This window comes from Euprymna scolopes, chromosome 40 (assembly GCF_053919585.1).
Source record: "Euprymna scolopes isolate OS-2025 chromosome 40, ASM5391958v1, whole genome shotgun sequence".
NCBI lineage: Eukaryota > Metazoa > Mollusca > Cephalopoda > Sepiida > Sepiolidae > Euprymna > Euprymna scolopes.
This window is the reverse complement of record NC_136521.1, coordinates 56,889,588-56,906,163: the sequence shown is the minus strand read 5'-3', so window position 1 is coordinate 56,906,163 and position 16,576 is coordinate 56,889,588. Positions and strand designations below refer to the sequence as shown.

General features: G+C 36.2%; 1 protein-coding gene across 7 annotated transcripts in view; it reads left to right on the top strand.

The window, feature by feature from the left end:
* The window catches only part of LOC145265584 (netrin receptor UNC5B-a-like), a 573,104-nt gene that overhangs the window by 548,278 nt on the left and 8,250 nt on the right, over nt 1–16,576 (top strand). For 5 of the 7 annotated variants that reach the window (XM_080121591.1, XM_080121590.1, XM_080121588.1 and 2 more), the window contains one exon: nt 6,290–6,420. The exons of the other annotated variants lie outside the window; for them this stretch is intronic. In XM_080121591.1, the coding sequence (XP_079977717.1) occupies nt 6,290–6,420 (131 nt within the window). The remainder of the gene's footprint in view (nt 1–6,289; nt 6,421–16,576) is intronic. 7 annotated transcript variants of the gene reach the window in all.

The window sequence follows — 16,576 nt, the reverse complement described above, 5'->3', positions numbered from 1 at the left end:
CCAAACGGTCATAAAAAAAAAAAAAGAAAATGTCAAATAAAATCTTTTTCAGATGAAATTTTATAATCACAGCTTAATAAAATTTGCTGGAATAATTTTTTTTAATGAAAATTAAATAATCAAGTAAAATTTAATTTTTACTTATTAATGAAAATCATTAAATAATTTAAATAAAAAACTTGATTAAAAATATTATTTTTAATGCGCAATCATTTCTATTATTGTAAAGCGGTCCAATTAAAATTAAGTCATTGCACTTGTGTCCGCTCGACGTACATATCCACGACAAACTCGCTTAGCAGCAAGATTACACCCATTCACTGTTAAGGTCCCTAAATACCAGAAAGCGTTTTATTCTAATAGCTTCTTCCCTAGAACGTCTAGACTTTGGAATTCCCTTGCTGCTACCTGCTTCCCTGACTGTACTGATATGCAGAAGTTCAAATGTAACATAAACCAACATTTAAATCTTTCTAAGGCATGGTCCCAATTAGTAGCCCCTTACGTCCAAGTGGCAATATGCTTTGTTTGGGGTGAAAGTGAGTTAAAAAAAATAATAAATAAGATGACCGTTTGGTACATGAGAAATAGTTCACTAGTGGTGGCCCACAGCCACGAATTTGGAATTGAAGCCTTTAGGTAAGGTAATTCAATATTGCCTTTTTTTTTTTTTTTTTCTAGCAACCTGAACATTTATTAGGAAATTCAAAAAACTTATATTCAAATACTGGCGGGGGGGGGGGAGTAATAAAATACGCTTAAATATGATATTTTAATTTGTCCAGAGTTTGTATATATTATTATAGAGTCGTGATTTCAAAAGTAAAAATAAGTATTTGGGTGCCATCAGCTAGAATTGAAACCGAAAGCAAAACTGTAGCATTTACAGCTGGCGACGTTACCACTTTACCAACGTGACGCGCATATAAACTTTTTTTTTTGTCACTAACCCTGTCTGGTTTAACCGGCTTCCTCTGAAGAAGGAAGTTTCATGTGAGTAGGAAATTCACAAGCGATCCCCAGTTACATGTATATCCCCGTTAGGGGAGATGACAACGTTAGGTTTTGCAACTCTTACAGGAAGGTGTAGATGTCCTCCCACATACAGCACCTGGAATTGCCAAATTGGTCACCCATTTTAGCAATGACCAGGCTCAACATTGCTTAACTTTGGTGCGTCAACATGATTATGCCGTATATGAACGCATATGAACTGATTAAAAATAAACTAACATGAATGTTCAAAATGTATAAAAAAATTTTTTTTTAATTTTGAGCCCTCTTTGACCGCTTAAAAACTATTTTAACCAGCTAAAGACCCATAAGAGAACGTTCCATTTAAAATCTGATCATTTTGAGGTCCATAACGCTGCTCTGCGACTTTTAGTTTCGGAAGAGATAGTTTGAAAATATGGAGACACAGACAGATATGATGAGTTTTATAAATTAGATTAGAGGACACACCACAATTTAAAAACAATTTTCTTAGAAATGAAGATTAATTATATATTAGACATTAAGCATTCCCATAATACAGCTCCCATACTTACAAAGCTGTTTAAGCATTGTCTTAAGGAGAATTGCTTCCGAACACCCTGGAAAACCTCATCAGTATGCCCTGAATTTAAGAATTCAGTTGATCGGTCATCTTCCTCTCAATACAGACCAATTAGTCTCCTGTGCGTCATGAATCTGTATTAGAGAAATAGTCATCCACCTCAGCAAAAATAATTTTCTTAGTGACACGCAATATGGTTTCCATTCTGCTAGATCTACAGCAGACGTGCTAAAGGTTATATCTCATAGGATTAGTGAATCTTTTGACGGAGGATTCCTTTCTAGGGCAATTGCTCTTGGCATATCTAAGGTCTTTGATAGGGTATGGCATAAAGGTTTACTTCATAAGATATACAGCTACGGTATAGCTGGAAATGTTTTCTCAATTATTAAATCATTTCTGTCAGATAGGTTCATAAGAGTAGTGGTTGATGGGCAGAAATCAGAAGCTCTCAGTATTAATGCTGGAGTCCCTCAGGGGTCCATTCTCAGCCCAACTCTCTTCCTGATCTATATCAATAATATTCCAAATAACATCCTAAGATCATTCGTTGGCATTTATGCTGACGTCTATGGCAACATATCAAAGACTGTAAATGACAAAGTTCTCTCTGATTCTCTCTCCTCTGATCTTGAGCACGTCGTACAATGAGAAAAGCAGTGGCTGATTACTTTTAATGCATCTAAATCCAAGCTCTTATCTTTACATTATCAACGCTCTGATCCCCATCTGGCATCAATTGAAATGAATGGCTCTCGTCTTGGGGAAGCTCCATGTTTTGACAAGCTTTTGGTATTGACCTTTACTCCTGATCTGAAATGGAACACATACATCAAATCTGTTGCCAAGGTTGCTGGAAAAATGGTAGGATCCTTCTACCGCTCCAGCAGATACCTCACTGCTGATGCAATTCTCTACCTATATAAAAGCCAGGTAGTCCAAGGATGGAGTACTGTTGCCAGATCTAAGCAGGAGCTGATAGAAGAAGCTTATTCTGCCTTGATAAAAATAGACTTCGTAGCCTAGTGAGGGATGCCCTTTTCTCTTCCCTGCAACCGCTTTCTCACAGAAGGGACGTTGTGAGCCTGTCTCTGCTTTATCGTTATTTTCATGGCAACTGCTCGTCTGAGCTCCAATCTATGATCTCCCTGCGCCAAACTTTCACGAAAAACACCCGTCTATCCAAAACCACTATCAATAACTTTCTCCACTCTTTATCTGTGCCTAAACCTAAACGTAGATTCCATGAACAAAGCTTCATTCTTAGAACTGCACGCCTGTGGAACCCTGTTCCGTTTGCCTGGTTTCCAGCTGACTCCAATGTGGTTGGCTTCAAGTCCAACATAAACAAGTTCTTGATGAGCCGTTCCCCTTTAGTAATCCAATTTACAAAATTTCCACTGCTTATGATTACTACGCTATAATCCCATTTACTAATGTACACCGATTAACCCTTATCCTTGAGTGGCCTCCTGGCCTTGATAAGCATTGACTCCTATGTGAAAAAAAAAAGAAAAAAGTGCAGTATACCGAGGTAAAGCAGAGTATACTTTTAATTTGTTTTTACATAAGCAGTAATGTGTTGCTACACAGTCATGAGCATGTTTCGGTCTTTTAGTATTTAATAACTAGAGACCATATGGGCGTGGCTCCAAGGCTAAGGAATTAGGGTAAATAGTTGTAGGCTTTAGTTTCAATTCTAGCTGATGGTACCTAAGTATATATATATTTTTTTAATTGTGATCCAACTACTATATATTAGGTTTAATAGAATAATAGATAGAGAATTGTCTCTATAATAATAAATATGTTATCTGCATGAATTAAAATATCATATTTAAACGTATCTTACGACAGGGCAACGCCGGGCAGCCTGCTGGCATTTTATTAAAAATAAAATCATTAAAAAAAAAAAAATTTCAAAGGAAGTGCATATTTTCATAAAAACATAAAATCATTCTGAAAAACAAACAAATTTGTTTGCTTATTTTAAAACTGGTAAACATTAATCAGAAGGGACTTTTCCAGGGCATTCACTAGGGAAGCAGAAATCGGTAGTTGTAAAAAAAAAAAACCATGCGAAACTTGAGGATAACCAAAGTTAATATTCCCTTTGTGTTTGTAGACTTGTAAATCTGTACTGTTTTTGTTATTTTGTCTGTCCGTCCGTTCGTCTGTCTCTCTGTGGGTCCGTGTTCAGCTGGTGTCTGTACGTGTCCAACCCACGATGATTTACTGATAAAAAAACCCCGTTGTCTTGTTTCCGGTAGTTTCCATGTGCATGCCCGGTGTCGTTCTGTTTAGGGAGCCATATGATAAACTTGATACAAAAAAGAAAATCCTTTTCTGTCTTTCTCTAAACTCTGAATCTGTGTTTCTCCCATCTTCTCTTTTCAATGGCTGGTCAGATATGCTTTGCTATCACTTGGAAGTACATCATAAAAAAATTTTGAAAAAAAAAAGTGTGGGGGCGGGAAGGACAGCCGTTTAATTTTGAGAAACTACACAATCAGACTAGATCTGAAGTTTAGAGTCAAAATATACTCTTCAGAGATTTAAAAAAAAACAAAAAAACATTTACATGAACACAATAAAAAAAAGGACGCAAAACAATATAGGGGAAATGTATTGCACATGCCTTTTACCAACATATATCTACATTAGGATAAATTTATATTTAGTATGGCCACCTATGTGCAGACATGCTTCAGCTGCAACCTCATACAAGATCTAACATCATCACGCCTTTGACAGAAAGTTCTAAAGAAATCAATAAAAATGATGATGCTAAACCTTGATTAAAGTTGTAGTTGAAAAATGTATAAATATATGTAACCAACATGTTTGTATAAATAAAAATAAACTTATAATAAACTAGTGGCCAATAATAAGTAGAGTTATATCTCATAAAAACACCTACAACCTAATTATATATATATATATATATATATATATATATATATATATAGTACTCAATAGATGAGTCGTAGTATGAAAATAGCCTGATGATTTCTTGCAGGAATGAAACACGAACGCCACTCTGTAGATTACTTGCCATATATATATATATATATATATATATATATATATATATATATATATATATATATAGAGAGAGAGAGAGAGAGAAACTTATATGAGTTCGTGTAATTCAGTAAGTTTTCATCTACCAATGAGTTTTAAGCCAAAAAGAGTTGACTTAAGGAGTTATCATATTTCATAATTTAGCATTTCTATACTGTGGAAGCAAAATCAAGACTTCAAAAAGGATGTTGATGGCAACAAAAAGTGTATTTCATTTTACGTTACAATGGTTTCCATGTCCAGTCGAACAATTTCAAACATTATATCGTTTGAAAATTTTCCAAAACCAGCATTTCTTCAGACTTTATGAATAAACACACTTTTGACAATAGAGCATTTTTTTGAATAGAAAGAAAAAAAGAAAAATTCCCTTAACGGGAAAAGCATGTGAGAAACATTTACCTTTGCTGTAGTTACGGAAAACCCATTTAAACTACAGTAGAGGTAAATGTTTCTTACATGCTTTTCCAGTTAACGTTATGGTTGATAGTTATAAATAATTACACATCTTGTCAGGTGATAATAGTCTTTCATATTAAAAGTTCATATTTGGAGATTATAAAGTAAAAGACTATCTAAAGATTTTAACTATATAAGAGCAATCACTCACATTAATTATATAGGAGATGGTTGTTGAGGTTCAGTACATAAGAGTTAGCTGTTGACATCAGCTATAAGAAGGCAGTTAGAATACGGGAGACGGCCGCTGCAAAGTTTGCTACGTAGGAGACGGCCGCTGCAAAGTTTGCTGCGTAGGAGACGGCCGCTGCAAAGTTTGCTATGTAGGAGACGGCCGCTGCAAAGTTTGCTATGTAGGAGACGGCCGCTGCAAAGTTTGCTATGTAGGAGACGGGGGCTGCAAAGTTTGCAGCGTAGGAGACGGCCACTGCAAAGTTTGCTGCGTAGGAGACGGCCGCTGCAAAGTTTGCTATATAGGAGACGGCCGCTTAGTTTGGTTATATAGGACGTTTATTACATAAGAGACAGTTACTGATATTAGCTATAGAGGATGGTCACTAACGTTAGTAACATATATCTGATCGAAATATCCCAATAGTAACATATATCCCGACGAAATGTTGCATCCCTCTGCCTGTTTTACAAGTATTTTAATGGTAGGTGCTCCAACGAACTACAAGCCCTTGTATTCCCTCGATGTAAATACTGCCGACAAACAGCAAAATCCCACCCCTGCACAGTAGAGATGCCTAAATGTAAGAAAGCCTTCTACTCTAATAGTTTCTTCCCCAAGACTGCTAGACTTTGGAATTCCCTTCCGGATTCCGGATTCCCTGACTGTACTGACATGCAGAAGTTCAAGTGTTATGTAAACAGTCGTCTTGCTGCTCAACTCCCTACAGATTATGTCCCAGGTAGTAGCCCCCTATATCAAAGTTGCACTGTGCCTTGTTTGGGGTGAAAATGCAAAAAAAAAAAAAAACATGTATATACAGGGGATAGTCATTGACGTTAGCAATATAAAAGACGGTCTTTCGTTATTAATATAAGTAAAATAGCTTAGCTATAATGTTTAAGATTCTATATTTGAGATGGAGGTAGCCGAAAGCATTTACTAAAAGATGAAACCAAACTCGTTTCGAGAAGAGTGTTCTTCTTAGATTGATGGTCTTGTTGGTGCTGTTTCAGATTATGCCCTCATCAAGTTCTAGTGATTCGTCCACTCTGAAACATCGTCAAGCAGCTGCAGTGACCAACTGTCAGTCCTCCAGCCAAGTCACCTCAATGCTGGCCATGGACCCGCAACAGAGAGCATTTAGGTAACTATCCGCACTAATCCTAACCAAAATTTTTTAAAAGTATTATTAATATTAATAATAATAATTATAATAATGAACAGCTACTTGACTTACTAACCCTGCAAGAACGCGACTGCAGAGGACACTGTTGACCAATTGGGAAGGTTCATTTTCGATGGGAGTGGAGTGATTCTATCATCCAAGAACTCTTTTCCGTTTCCCTGTTTTATATCAAATTAGCTTTTAATCGGTGCGAGTGTTGAGCTGGTTGATTTTAAAGAATTTTAAGAATCACTTGTTGGTCATAAAATCTGATATTGATTTTTCCAGATCTGATTAAACTATAAGCTTAATTAAATATATTAGTTAATATAAAAAAAAAAATTAAGGAAAAAAAAAAGAAACAAACAAAAAACACACTGAAGATGGAGTATACCTCTGAAATATATTTGTGATAAATTTCAAACAAGTAAAATATTTGTTTATTTTTGTAATATTACGTTGTGATTTGGCTTTCAAGCGCACTTGGCGCGTATTTTATTTTATTCAAATTAAAACAACGTTTTTATATGAACTCTCATCCTTGATGTTATTCTCGCGTTGTTTATGCACAGTTCAAACATTTCAAAATACAACCGCTAGATACAACGCGTGGCTCTTTACAAACAAACTTCTTTCTCCAACGTTACAATATGGCAAGGAAGAAGAAAAGGGGAAAAAAAGAAACAGACAAAACAGCACACTGAAGATGGAGTATACCTCTGAAATATATTTGTGATAAATTTCAAACAAGTAAAATATTTGTTTATTTTCCTAATATTACGTTGTGATTTGGTTTTTAAGCGCATTGGATACATATTTTATTTTATTAAAATATGTTTAAAGAAAAAATAAGACAAATAATACTAAATAACAAGTGATGTTCAAATACCAGTTCTTATCAGATGAAGTTAAGCAATAATAATCATGGTCAATACGTAAATGGGTGACTATGAATACCAGATGCTGTAAGTTTGGAAATAGCTGTAAAAAAAAAAAAAAAATGTTCTATGAATTCACATGAGAAAGGTATGAACCCACCTTTCATCTATCCCATGGAAAAGTATGGTAATTTTTTTTTTTTTTTTTTTACACGGTGGTCACCACTTATCAAGGCCCGGAAGCCACTCAAGGATAAGGGTTATTGCGGTGGAGATTTAATGAAGTGTTTACTTAAAAGGCGGTTCATTAGGAATTTGTTAACGTTGGACTTAAAGACATCCAAGTTGTAGTCAGGTGGGAAACAGGCAGACAGAACAGAGTTCCACAGGCGTGCAGTTCTAAGAAAGAAGCTTTGTTCATGGAATCCACGTTTTGATTTAGGTACAGATAAAGAGTGGGGGAAATTTTTCACAGTGGATTCAGCTAGACGGGTGTTTTTCGTGAAAGATTGGCGAGGGGGGACCAGAGATTGGAGCTCAGACGAGATAAAACAAAATGGAAATAACGATAAAACAATGATAGGCTCGCAACGTCTCTTCTGTGGGAGAGAGGTTGCAGGGTAGAGAAAAGGACATCCCCACTAAGCCACAAAGTCTATTTTGTACTCTGTCAAGGCAGGATAGGCTGTTTTTGGCAGCTCCTGCCCAGATATGGCAGCAGTATTCCATCCTTGGACGCACTCTTTTATATAGATAGAGAATTGCATCAGTAGTGAGATATCTTCTGGAGCGGTAGAAGGATCCCACCATCTTTCCAGCGACCTTGGCAACAGACTCTCGAGCCTTGGTCTGATAACTCATTTAGAAGAAGGAAAATTCTAAAATAACACTACTTCTTTTCTAGCATCGTTTCTTGATTTCTCTTCACTCTTGGGCGTAACCAATGTTGAGCTACAAGTGGTGCAGTTGAAGATTATGCAACTGTTGCTTCACTATAAACTGCTCACTGCAAAAAGAGTATCATGTTTTTTCTTTTCAACACAGGTGGATGGCAATAGAATAAATTGTAATTGGATTATTTAGACTACTCTTTTCTTCTTGGATATTATTCTGACAACATTACGTCCAAGGATGGAGTACTGTTGCCACATCTGGACAGAAGCTTCTAGAAAGCCCTTATCCTGTCTTGACAGAGTTCAAAATAGACTTTGTAGCCTAGTGGGGTATTCCCTTTTCTCTTCCCTGCAGCCTCTTTCCCACAGAAAAGACGTTGCGAGCATGTCTCTGCTCTATCGTTATTTTTATGACAAGTACTCGTCTGAGCACCAATCTGTGGTATTCCCATTGCCAAACTTTCATGAAAAACACTTTTCTAGTTGAAACCACTATCAATAATTCCCCCCACTTTTTATCTATGCCTAAACCTAAATGTGGATTCCATGAACAAAGTTTCTTTCTTAGAACTGCATGCCTGTGGAACTCTCTTCTCCTTGCCTGCTTTCCAGCTGACCCCAATATGGTCGTCTTCAAGTCCAACATAAACAAGTTCTTGATGAACCGTCCCCTAGAGTAATCCAATCGATTACTACAATATTATCCCATTGACTACTGTAAACTCATTAACCCTTATCCTCGAGTGGCCTCCAGGCGTTGATAAGTGTTGACTCCTTTGGAAAAAAAAAAAAAGTTTTTTTAATTTCAACCAATTTAACCTCCGACCGTTATCACGTTTGTCTCATCAAACTTGAGAATCTCTACGAACTTTCAAACTAAACTCTTGATTTAATTCATATGGAGGTTAGCTTTCTCTTGTTCCATCAGCCATGACCATAAGTACCCATCACGCAACAGATAAAAGTGCCGGTTATCAGTTCTAACAGAGTCTTCTGGAGACTAAAGGTTCAATCCCAAGTATTCATGGCGCAATGGATAAAAGTGTCAAGTTAATCAGTTCTAAGAGAGAGTTTTTTTGGAGGCCAAAGGTTCCAGCCTCGATATGGGAGTGATACGAGGAATATAATTACAAGTTATGTAATATTTTAACCTGGTCATGGCCAACGGAACAGGTGCAAGTTTTCCCTGTGAATTAAATAAAGGGTTCTGGTTGATAAAAAAAAAAGGTTCAACTGAAGAAGGTCGGAGGTTACATCGGCCGAAACGTTGTGAGAATAACATCCAAGATGAGAATAATAGTTCAAATGATACAAATTATGAATTCTACTTTCGAAAACAGAATAAATTGTAATCATTTGTTTTTTTTAAAAAGTAAGTAAATTAATTTAAGAAAAGCAGCAGTTATGTCCCTTGCCATCGTGTTCTCTTCTACTCTATTTTTTTCTCTTGTTTTATAAACTTGGGTTCTTGTCCAAAATTCTTCCTATATTAAAAAAAAACAAAAATAAAGAAAAAGTCTGTATGATGGAAATATTTGTGACAAAACGAAAATATTATATTCCAAAAATCATATAAATTGATGCAGCAGACTTATTTTTAAATAAAAAATTCAAGTGTTATTAAGATCAGAGAAGTAACATTCTCGCAATTTAAAAAAAAAAAAAAAAAATCTAAAAATAACAAAAAAAACAAAAAAACAAGGGAAATAAATCAACAATAATTCAAAACTTGCGAGATTTATATATTAGCACCGACGAATTTACAATATTACAGTTCTAAATTTTTTTAGATGAGGAAGAATTGTTTGTATTATTTGTATTTATCGGACTAACATTCTCATCTTGAGTGTTATTTGCACAACGTTTCGGTCGATGTAACCTTCGACCTTCATCGGGTGTATAAGCCGCCATCTTTCTTTTAACAAACATGGCGACTTATACACCTGAGGAAGGTCGAAGGTTACATTGACTGAAACATTCTGCAAATAACGTTCAAGATGAGAGTATGACTGCGATTAATACAAACGAATTCCTAATAATCGCTTAAAAAATTATTCTTTTTAAAAATAGAATTTACATGATTCTTGGAATATGATATTTTCGTTTTATCACTGGCGTGCGCATCATAGAAATTTTTTTTTTTTAAATATAAGGGGAATTATGCACAAGAACCAACTTTTGTTATGTTTGTTCCTTATTGAATGGGAATCTTTATGCTCTTGTTTTTATCGTACACGAATCGTCATCATTTGTTGCATGTCATGAAAAAAAAAAAAAAAACCCCAAAAAACTTGTGGTGATCATCACTATCATCGACATAAATTAATTTAAAGGAAATACAATTGGGAAATTAGTCCAAAACAATTTACTTGGCTTTATTTATTTCTGACCTATTTGCGTAAAAAAAAAAAAATGAAAAAAAGCCTTTTAAAATACCGATTTTGAGCAAAGTGTCTATCTTTTATTTATTTTATTATTTTTTTTTTACAAAGGAGTCACCGTTTATCAAGGCCCGGAGGCCACTCGAGGATAAGAAGTATTGAGCGTACAGTAGTTAATGGGATAGTTAGTAGTATTTATTTATTTGCGGACTGTTATCCTCATTTTCATTGTTGTTGTTTTCATTGCTATCTTCAAACAATGCCAGCCTGGAACCGTAGAGATTCAACACTGTTACAGTTTCAGGTGAGCATTGTCTGAAGATAGCGGTTTCAATCCTACCCAATCTGTAGTGGAATGGGGACAAAAATGGATGGTCACATTCAATGCTGCCAAGACTAAACTTGTTGCCTTCAATCACTACAAGAAAACTTCTCTACCACCAATAGCAATGGCCAAAGACTCTTTATCTCAAAGTACATCTTTTGAACTCTTCGGCCTAACGTCCACAGGAAACATGAGTTGGAACAATTACATGGAGAGCATTACCAGGACCGCTGCGAAAAAGGTAGATTAGGTTCTCTCTATCGTGCTAGAAAGCTACTAACGCCCGAAAATATCCTGTACCTCTATAAGGCCACCATTTGCCCATGTATGGAGTATTGTTGTCATATTTGGGCTGGTGCATCTACTACTAGTCTCTCACTCCTAGACAAGGTTCAAAAGAGAGTCGCCAACCTGATAGGTCTTGAAGTGTCATCTAAGCTTCAGCCTCTGCCCCATCGATGAAATGTAGCATCCCTCTGCCTGTTCTACAAGTATTTTAACGGTGAATGCTCCGACGAACTGCAAGCACTTGTACCCCCTCGACATAAATACCCCTGACAAACCCAACAAGCAGCAAAATCCCACCTCTTCACAGTTGAGATCCCTAGATGTAAGAGAGCCTTCTACTCCAGTGGTTTCTTCCCCAGAACCGCTAGACTTTGGAATTCCCTTCCGGGTTCCTGCTTCCCCGACTGTACTGACATGGAGAAGTTCAAGTGTAACGTGAACCGACATCTTGCTGCCTAACTCCCCACATAGTATCCCAGATGCTTATGTCCCTGATAGTAGCCCCCCTACATTAAAGTAGCAATGTTTGGGGTGAAAATGTAATATAAAAAAAAAAGAAAAAGCAGGCCATGATGAGACAACAACAACTATGGAAGGCAGTAATTACTGGAGATACAGTTAAGAGACTCAACATTCTTATCCTGTCATCGTTTATCACCTGAAGAAGGCCAGAGGATGAGTTGGCCAAAACGTGATGAAACAACAACTATGAAGTTGAGAATAAGTCCGTAAATAAATACACAAATTACTCATCTCAAAGGATTCTAATAAAAAATAATATATAGTGTCCATCTTTCTTTAAACACTTGTTAACATTAAGCAAGATGACTAGTTTGCTCAGAATTGGTATCTATGCTAACTTAAAAAGCTTATAAATTTAGTTTTTGAACTTTCATTCATCCCCAAATTAGGCATATTGCCAATGAAATAGAGGTACGATTCAACAACATATTTGTTCAAATTACATTTAAATTTGTGCATGTTTGCATGGTTGGAGAAACGAGGAACATACAAATATGCATACAAAAAAAGAAAGGATCAATTAGGGCTTAAGGACCCCAGCAGAAGGGGAGAAATAGAGGAACATTTTTCGGTCGACATCAGTTGATTTTCACACCTTCACATGGCAGTCTGTAAACAAACGCAAAAGAAAAAAACAAGTTTTTTTGCTTTTTTTTTGCCAGGTTCGTAAGATACAAAGCATTTTAGGAGTAACAGGATTTCTCAACATTAAAAACCGACATTAGAATTTAGAACGCTGGCCTTTCATATCCTCAATCAATGAAGAAGAACTCCTCCTAGACCTAGGCAATTTTTATGCATAATAAAATCACAATTTAAATACATAGTTTTATTTACAAGAGCGGAACAGCATTTTTTCCCTACCTTTTTAAAAACCGATTTTAGAAATTTATAAAATATATTTTTCAATTAAACTTTCACAAAATACACTCGTCTAGCTACAACCACTATCAGCAGCCCCCCCCCCCTCACTACCTATGCCTAAATCAAAACGCAAATTCCATGAACAAAGTTTCTTTCCTAGAACTTCACGCCTGTGGAACTCTGTTCCACTGAACTGCTTTCCAGCTGACTATAATATGGTCGCCTTCAAGTCCAATGTGAACAGGTCCTGGATATGACCTTAAACTATATACAATTGTGAGGCCCCAGCTTGCGGGCTTTGGGGAGTGTGGAGCTATCCTTTAATTTCCATTGCTCCCAGGTCCACTCTGATCCAAAGTCGTAGTACCTGTTAGGGTTCCAACTATGGGTTAAATAGAAACTGACTTGAAAAAAATATATATATTCTATTAAAAAATTTTTTCTTAAAAATCACTGGATTCGGCATTAAATAACCTGAAAAGGGTCGATATGCCGTAAAACAAAAACAGCCAACAACCAACCAATTCTTGTTAAGCCCCCACCACCCACCCACCCGGATAATCTATTTCTATCCTATTTCCACCACCAACTATTAATATGCTGTTACCTTAGTGACTACCATACACTTGTTAACTCTTATCCTCAAGTGGCTTTCGAGCCTTGGAAAGCGGTGACCCCCCCCCCTCCATGTAAAAAAAAAAAAAAAAAAATTATAAAATAAATAAAACTTTTGGCTTCGTCACTGGCACAGACTGGGCAAAAAGTAGGTTTTATGTATAGAAAAATCGAGCCCTCCCCCCCTTTAAAAAAAATTTAAAAAAAAGAAAATTTTTTAAATTGTTTTTGACTAATTTCATAAGTGTTTCCTTTAAAATAATTCGTCTGTAATATTAATGATCAGTGAGGATTCACCAATTTCAGATGTTGTATGCATACTGCACGAGTGGACGTTTTCACGATCAATCGGTTTGGAGCATGATTCATTATTTGTTATGATGAACGAACATCCACAATGTCTCCGAGATATATATATATATATATATATACATATTTATCAGTGGTGAAAAAACCGGACCTAGAGTGCTCAATGTGTAGCCAGAGCAGTATATAGGAAATTTATTACTGTGAGTCCAGAATGAGTTTACATATTTTTTCAGCTAGGGGGAAATCCGCAAAAAGAAGAGGAAATATCCAACTAGCTTTGAGTCCATCTATGAATTCTGACAAAGCTAGTTGGATATTTCCTCTTCTTTTTGAGGATTTCCCCCTAGCTGAAACAATATGTAAACTCATTCTGGACTCACAGTAATAAATTTCCTCTCTCTCTCTCTCTCTCATATATATATATATATATATATATATAATTCTCCACCTGAACCTTTTTTTTTTTTTTTCAGTTCTGGAAATTTATTTGGCGATAAGAATTGTTTATACAAGCATTCTTATCTTAGATGTTATTTTCCACAATGTTTCATCCAATGTAACCTCCGACCATCTTTAGGTCTGCCTTGCTGAACTCGTACTGTCAGATTCCGGAGTTCAACATAAAAGATTCCCGAGTTCGACAAAAGGCAACGGAGGAAAGCTGAAACGTTGTGATGATAATATCAAAGGTATACAGAATATTCTTTTCATTGTTTTGACTCATGAGTATATATCCGTTAATATCTTATAAGTTTTTATATAGACGGATGTGGTTCTCAGTTGATTAGCTGAGTCTGTGTCGGATATATTCTCGAGAGTTAGAAGAATGTAAAGAATATGCTGTTGTCACAGCCCTAATAATCACGTTGACAAACTGGTTCTTGTCAGATCATCAAAGTTAAGCAACATTGAGCCTGGTCGGTACCAGATGGGTAACCATTTGGGAATACCAGGTGCTCGTAATTATTTGGATTCTTCGGGCTACTGTTCTCATCTTGAGTGTTATTTTCACAACGTTTCGATCGATGTAATCTTCAGCCTTCTTCAGGTGTATCTTGTTGAACTCTGGAATTTGGGGAGAATTGAAAACAGAACCCTTTATTTACTTCACTGGGGTAGCATGTTCTCGTTCCATCAGCCATGACTGGATAGAGGTCCTAAGTAATTTGTAATTGTAGTTTTTGGTCACCAATTGCAAATTACTTAGGACCTCTATTCAATCATGGTTGACAGAATGAGAACATGCTACCCTGTGAAGTAAATAAAGGGTTCCGTTTGAAATTCCATTCAAATCCCAGAGTTCGACATCTGAAGGAGGTCAGGAGTTACATTGACCGAAACGTTGTGAAAAATGACACTCAAGATGAGAACAGTAGTCTACAGAATCCAAATAACATGAATAATCAATCCTCATCTCAAAAATTCAGAAATGTAATACCAGGTGCTGTATGTAGGAGGACGTCGACACCTCTCTGCAAGAACTGCAAAAACTTAATGTCATCATCTCTCCTAACTGGGATACAAACACGACTGTGGATTGCTTGTGAATTTAATATTCACTTGAGAATTCCTCCTCTGGAGGAAGCTGGTTCACCCTGTCTAGTGAGAATGCTGCTGATATACATACCAAGATGAGAACAATAGCCTAAATAATTCGTCTTATCACGTTTAGATCTAATCCTTGGCCGAGGAAGATTATATTAGTATACACTGGGGGGGGGGGTCCGGGGTCACAAAAGATGCTTAAATATATTTTTATTTGTGCAAATTTCATGTATATTATTAGAGTCATGATTTCAAACGTAAAAAAAAAAAAAAAAAAAATTGGGGTGCCATCAGCTAGAATCCAACCGAAAGCAAAATTATAGCATTCAAAGCTGGTGACGTTACCACTGTACCAACGTGACATTGGAACAGTCATTATGCCCAGTAGGAGATTCTTAAATGATACCATTGTAAAACTGGACCGCTATTTACTTATCTCCCCATGAGGACAGTTAGAGATGCTATCGGTTTTTAATGTAGGAAAAATTCAGCACCTTAAAAAGGGGAATTTTGGATTAGGACAAAAATGAAAATTGCCTCGTTCTGGAAAGATTCTTTTTCTTTGATCTAAGATATAACAGATAAAGTGTAGTATCTGAACAGATGGAACACCGACAGTTCTGGTTAGGAGCAATCGCAAAAAAGCAGGACAATAATTTGAGCCAATTTCCAGAGGAAAAGAATCTAGGCCGACTGCCAGATTCATATATCAGATAATGCATAATCACAACATTCTTACGTACGGCGTTTTTAAAAACGCTAAATTCTGTAAATGACTATTCAGCAGTTTTGGAAAATGTGCTGTGTTCAGATTGACTGTCAACCATATGTTGAAACGCAACAACTTAGTAAAAGGTAAACCATTGTTTATAATAGAAAAAGAATGGTTTAATTAAATTATTTTGCAGAGTAAATAATCAGAAAAGAAAGTATGAAATCACCCCCCCCCTCCCTCCCGGACTGCCTCTCGGAAGCAATCTTTGTTCTTCGAGACAATCTAATCCAGGTTACTAGCAACAATTAAATCAAATGCTTTGCGATGACCTGTCACACATTCATCAAACAAAATAAAATGAAACAATGCCTTTGCCATCCCATTCAAGTATTGCCTGGGTGATCCACTTGAAAGTCGCCCGGACACTAGCATACTGGAAGAATGGGGGCAATAAAAGTGGGTCTTCCATTGCCTACTTTTTTTTATATTTAGAGATTTTTTTTTCTTTGTGATAATGTATCCCACTGGATGTCAGACATTCACCCACTATTTCAGAGACTCCAACTCTGAGATCGTTTTAGGACTTTAACCTCCCTTTTTAAGTACAATTGTCTAGATCTCTCTTGCACTTAGTTAAAAAAAAAAAAAAAAAAAAAAAAGGCTTCTATGATTACTAGAATGATTGAAATCTTCCTAAGATTCCAATTTCTTTTCATGTCTGCTATAAGGCTTTAGTTATGTTTTCACTAAGCAGTTGAGTTGAGAGAGAAGGACGGTTGAGAAAGAAGAAATGCAAAAAA